The 19,372-nt window shown below is 43.9% G+C and overlaps 1 protein-coding gene and 1 long non-coding RNA gene across 7 annotated transcripts; one reads left to right on the forward strand and one right to left on the reverse strand.

Moving 5' to 3' along the window:
• Window positions 1-9,948: 9,948 nt before the first annotated feature.
• On the reverse strand, window positions 9,949-12,696 carry Gm20337 (predicted gene, 20337). Its single transcript, NR_045057.1, has 3 exons — window positions 12,034-12,696; window positions 10,339-10,526; window positions 9,949-10,239 (listed from the first exon to the last, which is right to left on the reverse strand). It is a non-coding gene; the product is annotated as a predicted gene, 20337 (long non-coding RNA).
• A 95-nt stretch (window positions 12,697-12,791) lies between these two features.
• Window positions 12,792-17,804, forward strand: Srsf5 (serine and arginine-rich splicing factor 5). 6 transcript variants are annotated; one of them, XM_006515630.4, is made up of 8 exons: window positions 12,792-13,095; window positions 13,873-14,017; window positions 14,608-14,678; window positions 14,793-14,891; window positions 15,093-15,162; window positions 16,392-16,465; window positions 16,791-16,901; window positions 17,014-17,804. In XM_006515630.4, the coding sequence occupies exons 2-8, from the start codon at window positions 13,892-13,894 to the stop codon at window positions 17,273-17,275; spliced, it is 813 nt and encodes a 270-aa protein (XP_006515693.1). In that variant the 5' UTR covers window positions 12,792-13,095; window positions 13,873-13,891; the 3' UTR covers window positions 17,276-17,804. The 6 variants fall into 6 exon arrangements, with proteins under 6 accessions (XP_006515693.1, NP_001073163.1, NP_001334344.1 ...); NM_001079695.2 differs by having other exon boundaries at window positions 12,796-13,095; window positions 17,017-17,803; NM_001347415.1 differs by having other exon boundaries at window positions 12,796-12,969; window positions 17,014-17,803.
• The last annotated feature ends 1,568 nt before the right edge of the window (window positions 17,805-19,372 follow it).

Raw genomic sequence — 19,372 nt, forward strand, 5'->3', positions numbered from 1 at the left:
ACAATGGTAGTTCTGGATTCATGTTTGACTTGCAAAGAAAGTTTGAAGAAATTATTAGAAAATGAAATAGAGCCAACATTGGGACCCTGAGAAAGGAAAAAGTTATTGAAGTTACAAACTAAGTTTTGCACAACATTTGAGAGTGGTTTCTGGATAAACAAGGATAGAATGCATAAAATTATATACTAGTAAAATTAAGTAAAAACACTTAGCAGAGTCATTGTGTATAATATGCAGAAGCAGAAAGCTAGCAGAACTACTGAGTTAAGGGTTAAACTGACTCTGGCCACTATCTGGCAGCTTTGCCCATGTCATTTATCATTAGAGTTTCCCAGGAAAATGCAGGTAGCTGACCTCAGAGCTCTGAGCTCTGAAGTATAATAAACCAAAAGTTAAAGTTTAAATAATGACAAGTTTGCAATTATTATTATTTGGCCACAGGCCTGGGAATAGGGGAAGCTTAAAACTTTGGCGAACAATTGTAATTCTTTTTTTTTTTTTTTAAGATTTATTTTATTTATAAGAGTACACTGTAGCTGTCTTCAAATACACCAGAAGAGGGCATCAGATCCCATTACATATGGTTGTGAACCACCAAGTGGTTGCTGGGAATTGAACTCAGGACCTCTGGAAGAACAGTCAGTGCTCTTAACCACTGAGCCATCTCTCCAGCCTCAATTGTAATTCTTGATTCTTTGTGGGATGTGGTTATCCTTTTGAATTTGATTTGGCAATTATTATACAATGTCCTTTTCTCTACCTACTTTTGGAGTATCAATAAAAGACTGGGGCAAAGCTGGGCAGTGGTGGCGCATGCCTTTAATCCCAGCACTTGGGAGGCAGAGGCAGGCAGATTTCTGAGTTCCAGGACAGCCAGAGCTATACAGAAAAACCCTGTCTCAAAAAAAAAAAAAAAAAAAAAAAAAAAAAAAAGGACTGGGGCAAGTTAAAGGCGAGAGAGCAACAAGTGGAGAGTGAGTGAGGTGAGAGTGAGGTGCGCTTAGTCCAACAAGGCCACACATTCTAATAGTGCCTCTCGTTGGGCCAAGCATATTCAAACCACCACGGCTGCCTACAGTGGTCCTACTAGGAATTAGTTCAAGACACTGATATTTTAAAGCTTCCTTCTCAATATCAAAGATAGGATTAATTCATCAATTAATCAGTTCCTGGTTTTGATTAGCATGTGGGTGGAGGAGGTTTAGAGGGAGTCACTGGAGGACAGCTCTTTGAATAGAAAGAACAGTTTACTGAGTACATTGCAAAGGAACATGGGCCTGGGCAGTAACTATAGTACTGCCTGCTGCACAGGGCAATGGGCGTTTGAGTTGTAATTTGATATTTTTATTATACTTCCATTTATAAATCAACTTCAGTGAGGAGCAACTTATGCCCAATAAAATGTACCAGTTTTTACTGAGAATTTCATAATGCATAAACGTTTTGATCAAACTCACGCCCTATTCCTTCTCCTCCGATCTCCAATTCTGACACCCCACTAGTTTTGTTGTTGTTGTTGTTTTCTTTTTTGAGACAGGTTTTCTCTGTTTAGCCCTGGCTGTCCTGGAACTCACTCTGTAGACCAGGCTGGCCTCGAACTCAGAAATCCGCCTGCCTCTGCCTCCCGAGTGCTGGGATTAAAGGCGTGCGTCACCACGCCCGGCTCCCCACTAGTTTTGCTTCCCAACTTCTTATGGTCTCTGTCTCTGTCTTGGTCTCTCTCTCGATATATAGTATGATAGATATATCTTGCTCTCCCCCTCTTGCTTCCCCCCTCCAGTTATGTCCACTTAGTGCTGTCTGCATGTACCTGTGCATAAGGCCATCTACAAGAGTGTCTGAACCACTTCAGGGGCTGCACCCTTGATGAAAACTTACTGTTTCTCCCCTATCAGCCATCAATTAGCAATCACTTCTCAGCTACAGGGTTTTGTGGTTGTTGTTCCGTTTATTATAAGACAAGGTCTCACTTATCACAGGCTGGCCTTGAACTTGCTATGTAGCTGACAATGAACTTGAACTCCTGATCATCGTCCTGCTTCATTTCCCAAGTGCTCAGAGTACAGAAGTGAGCCATCAGCTAGCTTTATGTCTGTTTCCTTTTCTCCATCTGTATGCCTCAGTCGTTGCCTCTTCTCAATCTGGGTTTCATTTCTGTTTTGATTTGTTTCTCATTTTATATAGTTTTAAAATCTCCTGAGTGGTTCAGCTTTTGGAAAGTTTCAGTTTTTTTATATTTTACCTACAGAGAAGTCAGAGCTTAAGAAAGAAGCATCCAAGTTCTTTTTGCCACACTGCCCTGCATATCTCTTGGTTATAGCAGCTTAACTACCACCGACTTTTGTCCTTTCTGCAGGGCCGCCTGTGCTAATTATTATGGCTGAATTGTGCTGAGTGTGGCAGGCCCATTGTGTTCTGTCACCACGTTCTAGTAACAGGGCTATAAAGTGCTGTATTGAACCCACTTTTCACACAAAGAAATCAGTACTTAGGAAGGTCCAGAACATTCTTAAAATCTCAGATCCACTCTTTAATGTTGTCAGAGTTTACAATAGCAAGGGTTGTACCCGAAACGGCAGCTCTCACACATCTGGCCCCTTCTTCTGCTTTTAGCTGACCTGGCTCAGTTACTTCCCTGGTGTGACCTGCCTTAGGGATGTCACCTGTCACCTGTAATGGTATTTATACCATTTACTATGCTCTGATCTTTATTAGTGATCACTAATGCTGAATTCGTTTATACCTTACAGGCCAAACTATCAGAACACACAGACGAAGATGTGCGTAAACATACCAGGGATGTAAAATGTTTGAATGGGAAAAATAAAAAAGGGAAGACATGACTGGATTTCAGCACTGAATGAATAGGAAAAGAAATAAAGGAAAAAGACATGACTGCTCCTAGGTATGGTGGAGGAGAGAGTTTATTCTAGATATAATCTAGATGTAATCTTCAGGGAGAACATAGCCAGAGACAGGGGCATCTGGAGAGTTCAGAGTGGACATGACCCTGGGCCATGTGAGGAGAGGAGAGGGAAGAGAGGAGGAATCAGGTTCAGGCAGAAGGCCTAAAGGAGAGTAGTAAAGCAGGTAACCAACAAGGTTGGATTATATAGGGAAAGGCAGCTGGGAGATGGGCAACCCAGCCCCCGGGGCTAGAGAAGTTTAGGGTAGGGGGTGGGGTATGTCTGCCAGGAGGGCCCAGGAACAGGTAGGGACTGAGAGATGCTGGGAGAACTTGGTGGACAGGTCTGCTTTGATATATTAAATAGGCACCCTGGCCATTTGTCCTAGTTTTAAACCCTAACGCTCTCATCTTGAAAGTGCTGTAAAGTTTTTTGTTAGCTTGCTTTTTAAGAATGATCTTATTTTAATTTTAATTTTTATGTACATTGGTGTTTGGCTTATATGAGTGTTTGTTTGAGAGTGTTGGATCCTTCGAATGCATCCCTCTAATGCACAGCCCTCCCCCCTTCTCTGTGTAGCCCTGGCTGTCCTGGAACTCACCCAATAGACCAGATTGGTCCTGAACTCACAGAGATCCTCCTGCCTCTGCCTCCCAAGTGCTAGAATCAAAGGCATGTGCTACCACTACCCAGCAAAAATGTTTTAATATATGTGGCTCTCCTCTTTCTTTCTCTCTTTCCGTGTGTGTGTGTGTGTGTGTGTGTGTGTGTTGTAGAGGCTAAAAGAAGATACCAGATTCCTCATGCTGGTGCGAATCATCCAACTGGGGTGCTGGGAACCAAACTAGGATCTTCTTCAAGAGGAATAAGCACTCTTTTTTAAAAAAAAGATTTATTTATTATTATTATATCTAAGTACATTGTAGCTGTCTTCAGATGCACCAGAAGAGGGCATCAGATCTCATTATGAGTGGTTGTGAGCCACCATGTGGTTGCTGGGATTTGAACTTCGGAAGAGCAGTCAGTGCTCTTTAACCACTTGAGCTATCTCTCCAGCCCCAGGAATAAGCACTCTTAACTTCGGAATTATCCTTCAGCCCCTGCATGTCCAGTTCACTTTAAAGTTTTGTCTATTTTAAGATTTTTAAAGTTTGTGTGTCTGGGTGTTTTACCTGCATGAATATCTGTGTTCCACATTCATGTAGTACCCAAGGAGGTGTTACAGCCTACTGTTAGCCCCATGTGAGTGTCAAGATTTGTCTTTGGATCCTGGCTCTTTAGTCCTCTACAAGAGCAGCCAGTCGGGGCACTTAACCAGTGAGTCACGCCTCCAGCTCCTGCTGTAGGGCTTTGACAGCCCTGGAGTAAGTCCTTGAGAAAATGTCTCAGAGCCACAGGGCTGGCTTCATTCAAGGCTCCAGCACTTGCCAGCTGTGTGACCAAGAGCTTTTTGGTTTCAACTCTTCATTTTCTTTTTTGGGGGGATGGAGGGGGAAGGAGGGGAGGTGGAGTGGGGTGTGTGGTTTGACACAGGGTTTCTCTGTGTAGCCCCGACTGTCCTGGAACTCTCTCTGTAGATCAGGCTGGCCTAGAACTCAATATTTTCCTCTGGCTCTGCTTCCCAAAGGCTGGAATTAAGGGCCTGTGCCGCCACCTCTGGGCTCTGGTTCCAACTTTTCTTTAAGGGGAGAGTGGTAACTGGTGTTAGAGAGTTGGGGAAAGGCCAAAGTAGGCTAATTAATCTGACACTCCGAGCTCTATGCCATCCCATAATAAGATGAATGGCAGTTTTAACGAGATAGGATGATGGTTGTGAAGAGGCCACTGGATTTTGCAATTAGGTTGAAGGTGAACTTTGAGACCAGTTTCCGTGGGAAGGTGGGGAGGAAGTAGCAGAGGTGACTGAGAGCTGTCAAGTAAGGACCAAGGAACTGCCGTGGTGCCTGAGGAGTGGTATTGGGTCAGCTTCATGGGTTAAGAGGAGGTTTATCATTCTAAGCTCTAAAATGTAAGCTGAGCATGTTTGAAAGTTCAGGATTAAAGGGGTTGTGGACAGGGCAGGACTGAAGATAAAAGCAGTCAGGTGTGTGTCAAGAAGCAAAGTCTTAGTTCAGCTTGCCAGTGCACGTCTGCAAGTCCCTGCCCTGGGAAGCTCATGGCTCATGGCGATCCTTTACTACGGGGCAAGTTTGAATGGAGCCTAGGTTCTGTGAAAGCCTGTTTCAAAGAAGAGGCTAGAGATGACTCAGCTTGTGAAAATGCTTGCCACGTAAGTCTAACAAGCTGAGTTTGATTCCAGGATGCACAGTGGAAGGAAGAGAACCGACTCCAAAAGTTGTCCTCTGTGTCCTCTGATTGCCACATGTATGCTATGGCATATGTATGCTTACACACACACACACACACACACACACTCCCCACCACACATACACAGACACACAGACACACAGACACACACACTCCCTACTCCCCACCCCCACATAAGCATTCACATACAAACATCATACCACATACACACAAACACACATTCACACATATACCCCCCTACACACACATACACACAGCACACACACAGCACACAGACACTAAAATAAAATTACTGGGCTGGTGAAATGGCTCAGTGGTTAAGAGCACTGACTGCTCTTCTAGGAGTCCTGAGTTCAATTCTCAGCAACCACTTGGTAGCTAATAACCACCTGTAGTGGGATCTGGTGCCCTCTTCTGGTGTGTCTGAAGACAGCTACAGTGTACTCAAAATTAAAAAAGAAAAAGAAAAAGAAAGAAAGAAAGAAAGACCAAACAAGTAAAAGAAAATTACCTTTTTTTTTTTTTTTTTGGTTTTTCGAGACAGGGTTTTTCTGTGTAGCCCTGGCTGTCCTGGAACTCACTCTGTAGACCAGGCTGGCCTCGAACTCAGAAAACTGCCTGCCTCTGCCTCCCAAGAGCTAGGAAGAAAATTATTTTTAAAAGCAACAATAAAATAAAACAGAACAGAAAAGTCTCAAGAGCTGAGTCCAGTAGTGTATACCTGTAATTCCAGCATTGTCGAGGCTCAATCCAGAGGACTAAGTTTGATTAATCCTTTCTATACATAAAAAATAAACAAACCCCCTCACACCTTGGGAGGATAGCATACTGTTTAAGGCAGTTGAGCAGCAGCAAGAAACAAGTATCTGCAGGGCAGCCTATTTCCCTCTTTGCAGCGAAGCCGGAAGCACCATGCTGGCTGCTTTCCAAGGTATCCTCTGATCACCCCACTTCCTGGTTCTTGCTGCCTGTGTTTTACCCTCCAATGTTGAACTGAGGCTGAACCGTGTGATTGGTATATGGTAGAAACTATGTGGCACGCATTTGAATAATGTTCTCACAAAATAGGTGCTGAAATCCTAGCCTCCAGCACCACAGGGGTGGACCCTGCTCTGACAAGGCTGTGGTCCTTTTTAAAGGGGAAAGAAATTTAGACACAAAGATAGACATGCAGAGAAGGAAGATGACATAATACCATACTGAAAAGAGCAACCATTTGCTTGGAATGCCGAAATCTACAAGCCAGGAACATTGAGGATTGTCAACATATACCACCAGCTGGGAAGAGGCAAGGGAAGGCCTTCCCCAGGGCTGTCAGAGGGGAAGGACCCTCCAGACACTTTCAGTTTTGGCTTGTAGCCGCCAGAACTGCTTGTTAGTTGTTGGAATCCACAGTGTTGGTGCCCTAGGAAGAGGAATACACTAAGTCACAGTGCGTGAGGACATTGTTCCTGAAATTAGAATACAGTCACTGCAGCTTCTGTCTCAGATGCACTGTCTCCTAGAAGGCACCCTCTGTGGACAGCCAGCTATGACACAGCGGAGACACTCAGGTTGCTTACAGAAAGGCCCACGTGAGAGCAGTGATCAACAGTGAATGGCCAGCAAGGACTGAGGTGAGGTGCTCACATATTCTGGGTGAGCCTGGAAGCAGATTTCACTCTAAATGGGGAAATTGGGTGAGACCACTTCAAACCAGAACCACCCGAGTCACTCCTGAGTTCTTCCTGAGTCATAGGTAGAGTGACTGATGTGAACTGTCCAGGAGTGAACTGGACAATGTAAACTGAAGTCCTGACAGCCAACGGTGGCAGTTAACCCTGCAGGCCTAAGAGCTAGTGATTCCAGAGTCTGGCTCTTCTAGGAAGGTAATCTGTATTTGGTATGTGTCAAAATGACTTTTTTCTTTTTAAAAAAAGAATTATTTTTCTATTTTATGTATATGAGTACACTGTAGCTGTCTTCAGATACACCAGAAGAGTCCCATTACAGATGGTTGTGAGCCACCATGTGATTGCTGGGATTTGAACTCAGAACCTCCGGAAGAGCAGTCAGTGCTCTTAACTGCTGAGCTATCCCTCCAGCCTGAAATGACTCTTTTAAATTAGAGTCAAATGTGGGACAGAAGGAAAAGCTAAAGCAAGAGTTGAAATCGGTGTTGGGATGGTAGTGTAGCTCATTGGATAGAGTATGTGCTTAGCAGGTGGAAGTTCTGGCTCTGATCCCTAGCATGGAATAAACCAAGTCTCGGGTACCTATGCCTGTAAACTCAGTACTCTGGAGGCAGAAGCCAGAGAATTATGAATTCAAGGACAGACTGGAGAGATGACTTAATCAATCAAATGGTCTTGATTCATAGCAAAATTTAACACCAAACACTATGTATGGCTCTGCAAAGAATTTGAGTTTTGTCAACAATTTCTGAATTAGGTGGAATTACTGCTGTCTGTCTCTGCTTAAGATGATGTTTCTTTTCTTTTTCTTTATTTACCTGTCTGTCTGTCTGTCTGTCTGTTTATCTATCTATCTCTTATTTTCTGTTTATTTAATTTTTTTTCTGAGACAGGGTTTCTCTATGTCGTCCTGGCTGTCTTGGGACTCTCTCTGTAGAATAGGATGGCCTCAAACTCAGAAATCCACCTGCCTCTGACTCCCCAGTGCTGGGATTAAAGGCATTCGCCACCTTGTCTGCTAAGAAAGTATTTTCAGGCTCCCTAATTCTAACCTCTGTTCTCCCATTCTCTGTAGAGTATATGGTATTTCTTCCTCAGTTTCAATCCTTTAAAGAGGCTCTGCTTATTTGAATTTCTGCCACCACCCAGACTTCTCTGGCCTTATTGATAAGGACACTGAAAATTTGTCAGTGCTGGTTTCTGTTTGGATTCCCAGGGCCCCTTTAGTGCACAGGTCATGTGGTGTCCTGTTGCTGCTTTTGTGACAGGGCCTAGGAAATCAGGGAAATGAGGAATAGGAATAGTTGGGCAGAAAGATTATTTTCTACTCTCAAACATCTTAGAACACTTCTGTGGGAGACAGGAGGTCCTGAGATTGTAATGTCCTTAGCATGGTGCGTTTGTATAATGGCTTAAGAGTTGGCAGCTGCCAATCAGGAGGGTTGGGGAAGAAGTACTTAGGCACCCTGAACAGATTTTTTTTTCAGTGTTAAAGTTGTTCCCTATGACTGTCTTTTTTTTCCCTCCTGCCTCTGTCTCTGCCTCCCAAGTGCTGGAATGAAAGGCGTGTGCCACCACTGCCCAGCCTCTGAAAACGCCTGGCTTTTTTTTTTTTTTAAAGATTTATTTATCTTATGTGTATGAGTATACTGGTGTGTACACCAGACACACCAGAAGAGGGCATCAGATCCCATTACAGATGGTTATGAGCTACCATGTGGTTGCTGGGAATTGAACTCTGAACCTCTGGAAGAGCAGTCAGTGTTACCCTCTGAGCCATTTCTCTAGCCCCTCTATGACTGTCTTAACTGGGCCTCAGACAAATCTGTGTGAGGAGACAAGACAGAGCCAGAAGATAAAGTGAGGCAGATCACAGTTTACATGCTTTTTGAGTACAGCAGTTCTCCAAGCCTCTTGCGCACGCTGGACTCGACCAGCAAGAACGACGCTGCAACAGGATCCTTCTGCACACGTTTATTGGGAGAGCTTGATTGCAGAGGCGAAGAGACCCCGAGCCCAGAACTGGTGCTGCTTATATAGGCCTAGGAGAGGCGTGTCTCACACCCGGATTGGTTATGCACTATACCTCATTTGCATGTTCCTCATCTGATTGGCTACTCTCTCTCTCTCTCTGTACCTCACAGAGCCTCATTATCGTACCTCATTTGCATGTCCCACATCTGATTGGTTATACTCTCAAAGCCTCATTATCATGCCCGGGCCAGGCAGTGTCTTTGCAAAAAACTTTACTGCATATGTACACATTGGTTGTTTGTCCAAACTTATGTGTGGTGGCCAGCAGTAGTCAGTGCCACTCTGCAACGGCACATGTGGCTTCCCACACAAGCCCTTTCTAACAAACTGTACTCCTCATCAGACCATTTAAATCAATATTTCTGCCAGTAGGGATCCAGGTGGCAGGATGCTGTAAGCATAGCAAGAGTGATGTCATATGAGAACCACATCAGCAGGTGGTTTGGCCACTGTGTGAACACCAGTGAGTGTTCTTACAGGAACCCAGATGGAAGAACAGATGTGTGGGCTGCTGCAGGGTGGCATGCTATGCAGTTACACAGCATGCTGGTTAGGTTTTGTCTTCTTGACACAAACTAGATTCACTTGGGAAGAGGGAACCTTAACGGAGAAGATGTTTCCGCCACCATATTGGGCTTTAGGCAAGTCTGTGGGGTATTAATATGTTAATTAATAGTTGATATGAGAGAGCCTAGCCCCACTGTAGGCAGTGACCCCCCAGACAGGTGGTTCTGGGTTGTTTAAGAAAGGAGACTGAGCAGGGTCTCAAGAGCAAGTCAGTGTAGAACTGGAGGCCAATACTGGGTTCCTCCACTATTCTCTGAATATTTTCCAAGCCACCTCCATTGTGACTGAGAAATATGCTCTAAACTCCTAAGTATTTTCAAATTTCTTGTATGTGAATGATTACAACTTTAAACTACAGACGCAAGTTTTCCCGGATGAGTAATGGTCTCTGCTTCATTTCCAGCCCTGACTTCTTTTCATGATGGACTCTGAACTGTAATAAACCCTTTCTCTCCCAGGTTGGTTTTGGTTAGTGTTTTATTACATTTATAAAAGCAAACTAAGACACACAGTAAAATATCTTAAAAAAACCCCTATACTCTAAAACAATAATAGTAAATATATAGTCATTTAGTTATCAAGTATTATGTACTGTACAGTACTGTGTGTTCTCTCTGGCCGGCTGAAGGGCAGGCTTGTTTACACCGGAGACCATTGCCACGAACGTGTGAGGAATGCATTATGCTGAGATGATGTCCCGGCCACATTGTCATTAGGCAATAGGAAATTTCAGCTCTGTTGTGTGATGTTTCCTGGGGGCAAGAAAAAGAAACATCTTGTTACCTAGGGGAGAGGACAGAACCCACTCAGCTCCAGCTTGGTGAGTCGATGAGTTTGCTGGGGTTACTTACAGGGCCTTGGGCGAGTCAAAGGCAGCCTATGGTACCAGCAATCTCTCTTCCCAGTCATCATTCACTGCTGATACAGCTTCTGGGAGGAGCTTTCCTCAGTCTTCCATGCAGGAATGCTGATAGGCCTGACTTCCAGAGGCTCTGTGGTTGGTCAACAGCTGCTCTGATTCAAGATGGGGATGTCCAATCTGGGGGAAACAGTTTTACAATAATCAGAGAGGATCACCAGCAAATGATGTGGTCTACAGTCGACAGAAATGAAATGTCTGTATTGAATGACTCTAGAGACATTGCTATTTTAAACATCATGCAGGCATTTAAAAAAAATCAGTATTTAATAAGTAAAAGATGGGCTTATAGGGTGAATCTGAGTCAGAAACAGAATCTCTCTCTCTCTCTCCCCCTCTCTCTCTTCAGACAGTGTTTCACGGTGTAGCTCCGGCTAACTCTGAACTCACTACATAGAGTAGGCTACTTCCTTCCTCTGCTCCTAAACACTGGGATTAAAAACATACCTATCCATCATGCCTGGCTACAGTAAGCTTTCTTATCAACTCCTAACACCTTCAGGGAGGGTGTAACCCGATTTCTGGGGAGAGGAAGGCAGCTAGCAGGTCTGTGATGGACAATAAATGTTCTCTTAATCTGTGATCTCTGTAACTCTTTTCCTCTACTACATATATGTTATTTGTTTGAATGTCTTTGGAAAGGATGCCCTTGCCCCTAAAGAATGACATGGGGAAAATATTTATCCAAAAGAGAGTACCCCCCACCCCCAGACATTTCTGGGATAATACAAGTGTTTTTTTGTTTTTTTTTTGAGACAGGGTTTCTCTGTGTAGCCCTGGCTGTTCTGGAACTCAGAAATCCGCCTGCCTCTGCCTCCCGAGTGCTGGGATTAAAGGAGTGCGCCACCACTGCCCGCTACATGTTTTTTAATGGGTCCACTGATGCTGTTTTTATTTGCATAGTTAACTGAATAGACAAGCTTATTCCACGTGAATGAGGTCAGACCCAGGGTTGCTCTGCTCCTTCTTGAGCTATCAGTTCATCCCTGTGACCCTAGCTGAAATTGTGTGACTCTATTCTAGGTACATCTCAAAATCTAGATGATGCCTTAGGTTACAGATAAAAATATTAAAGAGAAGTAGCCTTTTTCACAACAACAACAGTCTTTATTGTCAATGTTTCTAGACCTCCCAACCTCACTGGGGAAGGCTGGATAGAGTTACCGATGTGGACTGCTGTGTATTACATCCATGCTGGAAGCATAAACTCTATTTCTCAATAACTGTTGATTTCGACTCTTTTTTTTTTTTTTTTTTTTTTTTGGTTCTTTGACTCAGGGTTTTCCTGGCTGTCTTGGACTTTGTAGATAAGGTAGGCCTGGAACTCACAGAGATGATTAAAGGCTGAAGCTACCACCGTCCACCTAACTATTGAGATTGAGACCTGGACAGAAAGGAATGGACAATGGCCAGTTGGATTTAGAAACAACTTGAAATCTTTCCCAGCTAGCTGAGCCAAGATTGGCCCTAGGGATTCAATATATAGGAGCGTTTTTTGTTTTTTTTTTTTTTACCCACAGTACCAATTTCATTATTTCACCACGTGAAATCTCTCCTTTAGTAGAAAACAATTCAGTTCCTTAGGCTGATCAGAACAAAAACCACAACACTGAAAGAATTCACTTACTTGAGCCTCAGAGAACCCTCTCTCTCTCTCTTTTTTCCGAGGCAGGATTTCTCTGTGTAGACCAGGCTGTCCTGGAACTCACTCTGTAGACCAGGCTGGCCTTGAACTCAGAAATCCTCCTGCCTCTGCCTCCCAAGTGCTAGGATTAAAGGCGTGTGCCACCACGCCCGGCTAAGAACCCTCTCTTGAAGGACATTGATAAGTACAATTTGCAGAAGAGGCTAAAGAGAGAAAGAAAGAAAGAAAGAAAGAAAGAAAGAAAGAAAGGAAGGAAGGAAGGAAGGAAGGAAGAAAGAAAGAAAGAAAGAAAGAAAGAAAGAAAGAAAGAAAGAAAGAAAGAAAGAAAGAAAGAAAGAAAGAATTGGACCTGGTGCTCGGGCCAATAATCCTATCACACTGAAGGCGGACCGGCTGGATCGCTGAGCTCAAGGCTAGCCAGGACTGCTTAGCGAGACCGACTATGTAAATGAATTTTTAAAAGAAACAGGTGATTTTTGAAAAGCCTGGGTTTCTTGGTAATCTTCGAGGGACCTAAGAAAAAGTTTAAATACATCTTTTCGTATCCAAAGAAGTGTCCCGGTGTATCCTGCCAACTGAACGAACGTTTCTAGTCCTCCCACCACCCACTGCTCTCGCCAGGGGTCGCGGTAAGGAAGCCCCGCCCTACTAGAACTTCCGGCTCCCAGGAACCGTCTGTCCTCAGCTCCAAGTGGGCGGTCCCCGAGCTTCTGGCACCGCCCCGGAAGTGACGCCAGGACGTCCCTTCCATTTTGTGCAACGTCCGAGCTGCTAAGTGCGTCAGTTGTGGAGAGACTGTAGACGAGTTGGGTTCGTGTGTATGTGTGTTGTGTGTGTGTTTGTGTAGGGAGGCAGACAGCTCCGTCGCAGACTACGGACCTCTCCGGGGTCTCAGCCGCCAAAGACCCTGTCCGGTAGGTGAGTGGCACGCTTTGAGGGCAAGGCTTCTCGGATCGAGGCTTCTTCATGGCCGCTCGGGTCGCAAGTGGCCGGGGCTTCGCTCTTTGCGGAGGACGGCGACTCAGAGAGCGCAGTTGATTTGAGGTGGGCGCTGGGGCACGTCTCCCTGTGGGTGTTGCGTGAGGGGGACACGAGGCGGAAGGGCGGGCGTGGGGAGGGCGTTTGTGTCGGGAAGCAGCGCGCCCCTCCCTGCCGCCCTTAATGGCTCTCATCGAGGCCCGGACGCCGGGGAGCCGGCCTGGCCCAGGGCAGCTTAGGGTTTCCCCCCGTGGGCCGGCGCAGGCGCAGCGCTCTGGGCCCCGGGCTTGCCCGTGTCTCGGGGGCACGCAGCTCGGCTCGCTACGCTCCTCCCCCCCCCACACCCCGCCGCATACTTCGGCCGTCGCCATTTTGTGCTGCGAACGCGCCCCGTCGCCCACTGCGCAGGCTCGGTGGTGGCGTCGCGAGATTCCGGCTTGTGACGCGCGGGGAGGCCGCGACGCGGGCGCGGCCGGCTGCTATTGGACCAGGCCTGGCAGAGGGCGGGCTCGGCTCCGCCCGCATTTCTCGGCCTGGCCTTAACTGCGGCAGATGGGAGGGGAACCCCGGGATCCGGGGACAGCGTGTGCGGCTGCGCAGTCTAGAAAGGTGGCTACTGGCGTTGTGGTGGGCTGCCGTGTGGAACCTGGGAAGGGGGTCTTTTGGAGAGTTAAGTTTTAACTTGGAATTTGAATGTGGTGGTCGTGAACGACTTAAAAGGTACATGGCGACCTTGTTAGTAGAGTTGGTAAACGTGGGGTGTGTTTGACTGCTTGACTGAACATCCCCCACCCCCATGGTGTCAATCGTTGATATTGTCTCGATTCAATTACTGCCTAACAGGAAACACTAGCCGGGCATCATGAGTGGCTGTCGAGTGTTCATTGGGAGACTAAATCCAGCAGCGAGGGAGAAAGATGTGGAAAGATTCTTCAAGGGTTACGGACGGATCCGAGATATTGACTTGAAAAGAGGTTTTGGTTTTGTGGTAAGTACTTGAAACTGAGTTGAATTATCTGTCGAGAAGTTAGGTAACTTTGTGGTGGTGACACATGCCTTTGGTCTCTGGCCCTTGGGAGGCAGGGGCAAGCCAATCCACAGAGAAACCCTGTCTCCAAAAAAAGAAAAAAAAAAAAAACAAAGTGGGTAGAGCTCTTGTGATGAGCATGGACTCTGAGTCCATGTGAATTGTTTTCCCAGAAAGATGTTAGAAGTGGCCAAGAAGCAGTGGCTTCTGTTAAGAAGTTAAAGTAACTGCTGGCTGGAGTTGATTCTCAGTCATCCCTAGCTTAGGGTTATAGTATCTGAGTGTAAGGTATATCTTAACACTTCCATGATTTTTTTTTTAAATTTATTTTTTATTTTTTTGGTTTTTCGAGACAGGGCTTCTCTGTATAGCTCTGGCTGTCCTGGAACTCACTTTGTAGACCAGGCTGGCCTCGAACTCAGGAATCTGTCTGCCTCCCGAGTGCTGGGATTAAATTAAAGGCGTGCGCCACCACGCTCGGCTTCCATGATCTTAATGTGCTGTAGAATGCATGCACGTCCAAAAGCTCTACTCTTACTGCTACATTTTAGGAATTTGAGGACCCAAGGGATGCAGATGATGCTGTTTATGAACTTGATGGGAAGGAACTTTGCAGTGAAAGGTAAGCATGATTGGTTTATAAGTAGTTCTCCCAGGGAAGTAGAGCAGAGTAGACATTTGCATATGTAAGTGCTCTCATGTGTAGTGTGTGAATGCTTTTTTTACCTCTTTGTAGGGTGACGATTGAACATGCCCGGGCTCGGTCTCGAGGTGGAAGAGGTAGAGGACGATACTCCGACCGTTTTAGCAGTCGCAGACCTCGAAATGATAGACGGTATGTGGTTTGGGTTTGGCTGTTACGGTTGGGTTAGGGTCCGTTAGCATTAAATGGTTCTCAGACTAGTTAAGTCTAGTTAGTCCACATGCTGAGAACCCAGAAACTTGATGGAATCACTATCTTGGCTTAAACTTGTCACATAGCATTTGACATTGTGACATAACATCTGACACTGAATGCTTATTTTTCTTTCTTCAGAAATGCTCCACCTGTAAGAACAGAAAATCGACTTATAGTTGAGAATTTATCCTCAAGAGTCAGCTGGCAGGTTTGTTGAAATACAGTTTTGAGATATTTTTTAATGTGGCATTTAAAAGTGTTAATGGGTAGTTAATGTTTTATTAATATATATCTTATTAAATGCTTTATCTTAAATTAATTTAATTGAACTATAATTTTAAACTTTAGTTAAATGTAACTGGGGGATGTTTCAGATTTTAATATTAGTGATCAAATGTAAATGTTTTGAGGTTATTTTTTCATGTTTTTTAAAATCAATTTTAACCAAATATTAAACCCTTTATTTGCCAGCCTATCTGTGTCGTTGGCCTTATGACGAGGAGTGCCTGTGGGTTATCCTAATCGTTGTCTTGGTCACTCTTGGTTGGGCCTGGTTGACTTTGCCAGTCAGCTCCTACAGTGATCAGTTGGCCACCTCTAGATCTGTGTTTGCCGGTCTAGACGTAATCGGTGCACTTACTTGAAGTGCCGGGTTGCAGCGATCCCAGAACCGTTGATAACGTGATCTGATCCCTAAGTTGAGAGCTGTCTTCCTGTAACGCTTCCGAATAAGAGGTCCTGGTCGAAAGAGTTGAAAGATACGAAATTAGTTGGTCGTTGGAATCCTGATCGCAGTAAAGTGGTCCTTGGTAACTGCACAAGAGTAAAACATGTCTGCATCGCCAGTAGTCTGCTAATAGGGAGGGCTGTGCGATTAAAGGCTTCCATCGATTGGGTAGTATCCTTCAAGTGGGTGGCGAAGAGCCAGTCGGGCCTATGTCATGAAGGTTTCTCCGACCGCTTAATGGTTTGCTGCTTGACTAGCCTAGGGAAATGTTAATAAAGGTAAAGTAAAATTTTTTAATGACATATGGGGCACAAAATAACTGGTGTCTTTGTAAATGTTGTTTTATTTTTTTATTTTTTATTTTTTTTAAATATAAAACTAGTCTTTAAAGGATGTACTGTTCCTTTTTGTTTTTTTTTGTTGTTTGTTTTGTTTTTTGTTTTTTCCCCCTTTTGTACTGAGCTCAGTTAGACTAATACTATAATGTTAAAAAATTGGAATGCCCTCTAGCATTTTGCTTAAAAGCAATATGCTATTTGCTTATTTCGTGCCCTGGCATAATTTTTGAATTCTGATAGAATACAAGTGTGGTATATGCCATGTTTGTACTTTATCTAACACCTTCTCTTCCAGTAGTCTTGTTTATGCCATGTGGTTGTTTGTGTGCCACTTTTCCCTTTCTCTCCTTAACATAATTGTCTTGTGTTAAGGATCTCAAAGATTTCATGAGACAAGCTGGGGAAGTAACCTTTGCGGATGCACATCGACCTAAACTAAATGAAGGGTAAGCATGTCCTGGATTGTGAGTCTTAATTAATTACCTTGGGAATTTTAATTGTGGCATTGCTATGATCTAAAATTTGCATGTGCTTGATTTTGGCTAAGTTTGGGGAGAAAGACTATCACAAGGGACTGTTGATAATAGGCACCTGCAACATTCCACAGTACATAGGGGGGCACACCACAGAATTGTGCTGTATATATCAGAAATGACTTAAAACAGCAATAACAACAGGGATAAACTTATGCTTATCTTGATCTGTGTAGGTGGTCTACAAGGCTATTGGATTTATAACCTTTAAAGGGATTTTTTTTTCCTTCCATTTTAGGGTAGTTGAGTTTGCCTCTTATGGTGACTTAAAGAATGCTATTGAGAAACTTTCTGGAAAGGAAATTAACGGGAGAAAAATCAAATTAATTGAAGGCAGCAAAAGGCACAGGTACTCTTTCGTTTATATTTTTAAGCCAAAGGTTTTACTTGCTGGCTTTTAGAGCCCTGTCATACAGGTTAATGTGTGTTTTCTCTCTTTCCTTCTTGCCAATTTTTCATAGCAGGTCAAGAAGCAGGTCACGATCTCGGACCAGAAGTTCCTCTAGGTCCCGTAGCCGATCCCGTTCACGAAGGAGCAAGTCTTACAGCCGATCAAGGAGCAGGAGCCGGAGCCGGAGCAAGTCCCGTTCTGGTAGTAGGTCTCCTGTGCCTGAGAAGAGCCAGAAACGTGGTTCTTCGAGTAGATCTAAATCTCCAGCATCTGTGGATCGCCAGAGGTCCCGATCCCGGTCCAGGTCCAGATCAGTTGACAGTGGCAATTAAACTGTAAATAACTTGCCCTGGGGGCCTTTTTTTAAAAAACAAAACAAATTCCCAAACCATACTTGCTAAAAGTTCTGGTAAGTATGTGCTTTTCTGTGGGGTGGGATTTGGAGGGGGTTGGGCTGGATTTCTTTGTAGATGTGGACCACCAAGGGGTTGTTGAAAACTAATTGTATTAAATGTCTTTTGATAAGCCTTCTGCTCACACTTTTGTGACTGTCTGAAGTATATAGTTTGTGTATATTGATAGAGCTCTTTTATAACTAAAGCATTTAATTTTTTGTACTAGAAAAACTTTTGAATATTTTAGTTCATTGTTCAGATATGTTAACTCAAGATTAGTTTAATTAAACTAACGAATAGTTTTGGACACTTTAAAAGAGCTCTAAATTTGCTTGTATATAAAGGCTTAATATGAGTTTTACTTGTTAGGGTCAAGGGTGTCTTGCCCATTAACAGCTGTAGATAGACATTAAAGTAAAGCAGCTGTTTGTTATTGATAATAAAATACTAAGTATTATAAAACTGCTTTTGGTCTGTTTCTCTCAAGTTCTGTATTATTTATTCTATCACATTTGTGTATTTTAAGTTAAAAACTACACATGTAGAACCCTGAAGTGTAAGCTTTTTAAAGTATTTTATTATTTTGCTATTTGAAGCTAGTGAAGGAGCCTGCAAATGGATTGAAAACTACAGCTAAGTTGAGTGACAGTTCCTTGTATTCCTTCAATTCTTTCCTGTTGCCACTGGACTTGAATTACCATCAGGTTACTAACCCTAAACAGAAAGGGCAGTGGTTTGGTAAACACATAAGATCCAGTGCAAGTTTTCTTGTCAGATGTAACAGTTGGGATGGTCATAAATGTAATTTCTCAATGATTGAAGGCATGAGAGATCTTTACATGCTGGTTTTAGTTCTGAGATACGTGACCATATGTTTTATTTAGGTTTTTAAAGGTGTGTGTGTGTAGAGTCCTGGAACTCAATTTGTAGAACAGGGTGGCTTTTTCTTCCAGTTGCTGAGATAAAGGTGTGTGCCACCACCATCTGGCTAATTTGTGTGTTACCAGAGGAATTTAAAAAATTTCTATCATGGGTATCTTGGCTGCATGTATGTATGTGCATCAGTTGCAAGAAAGCCAGAAGGTGGTGTGGGATTCCCTAGAACTAGAGTTAGAGACCATTATGAACTGCCATGTGGGTGCTAGGAATCAAACTCCAGGTTCTCTGAAGTCATCTTAATTGCTGAGCAATCTCTAGCTGCCTACTCTTGTGGGAGTGGGCAGTGCCCTAAGTGTAGGAAATGTTATTCATCTTGAAAGCCTAGTTGCCAGGTGCGAACTTGGTGAATATTTGATAGCAGATCATCTTAATATCTGAGTGCTGGGGTTGAGTTAAATCCTCCTCAAAACTGTATTACAGGAAATGTAGGGGGCTTTTCAAAGGACCAATTAAGGATCCAGGACTAGAACAGGCGTACTCATTGGTGAGTAGAAGTAGGAAAGGCTTATTTGCTTCCTCAAAGTGGGAGTTAGGGAATGAGCTAGCATTTGGGAGGTGTTCTAGGGAGAACTCAGTAGAAGGTTTCGGTAATAGATCATGAACTGTAGCTTATCCTGATAAAGGCTAAGTCTAGGAGTAGTGGTATGCTTATTCACTTTTTTTTTTAAAAAGATTTATTTATTTATTATATGTAAGTACACTGTAGCTGTCTTCAGATACACCAAAAGAGGGGGGGGGTCAGATCTCATTACTACGGGTGGTTGTGAGCCACCATGTGATTGCTGGGATTTGAACTCAGGACCTTCAGAAGAGCTGTCAGTGCTCTTAACCTCTGAGCCATCTCTTCAGCTTATTTACTTTTGAGGAGACTAGATATAACATTGGCAGAACCTGGCATTCTCTTTTTACCAGCCATCTTAACCTGCCCTTTTAATGGGGATCCTCTTTAGTATATAAGCGAACTGTCAGGTTGAGTACTAAGACCTGAGATTTGAGAAGTTAGAAACAGATTCTTTTGAGACAAGAGTTTCACTGTCCTCTGGTCCTGGCTGGTCTGGCTTGTGGTATGTATTACATAGACCAAGCTGACCTTAA

Source organism: Mus musculus, chromosome 12, assembly GCF_000001635.26.
Source record: "Mus musculus strain C57BL/6J chromosome 12, GRCm38.p6 C57BL/6J".
Classification (NCBI taxonomy): Eukaryota; Metazoa; Chordata; class Mammalia; order Rodentia; family Muridae; genus Mus; species Mus musculus.

Bases quoted from the DNA above. Each gene is read 5' to 3' on its own strand.
- Srsf5 (XM_006515630.4), top strand. From the start codon at position 13,892: ATGAGTGGCTGTCGAGTGTTCATTGGGAGACTAAATCCAGCAGCGAGG. The intron at 14,679-14,792 runs GTAAGCATGATT...ACCTCTTTGTAG, and splicing joins AAGGAACTTTGCAGTGAAAG to GGTGACGATTGAACATGCCC. The intron at 16,466-16,790 runs GTAAGCATGTCC...CTTCCATTTTAG, and splicing joins CGACCTAAACTAAATGAAGG to GGTAGTTGAGTTTGCCTCTT.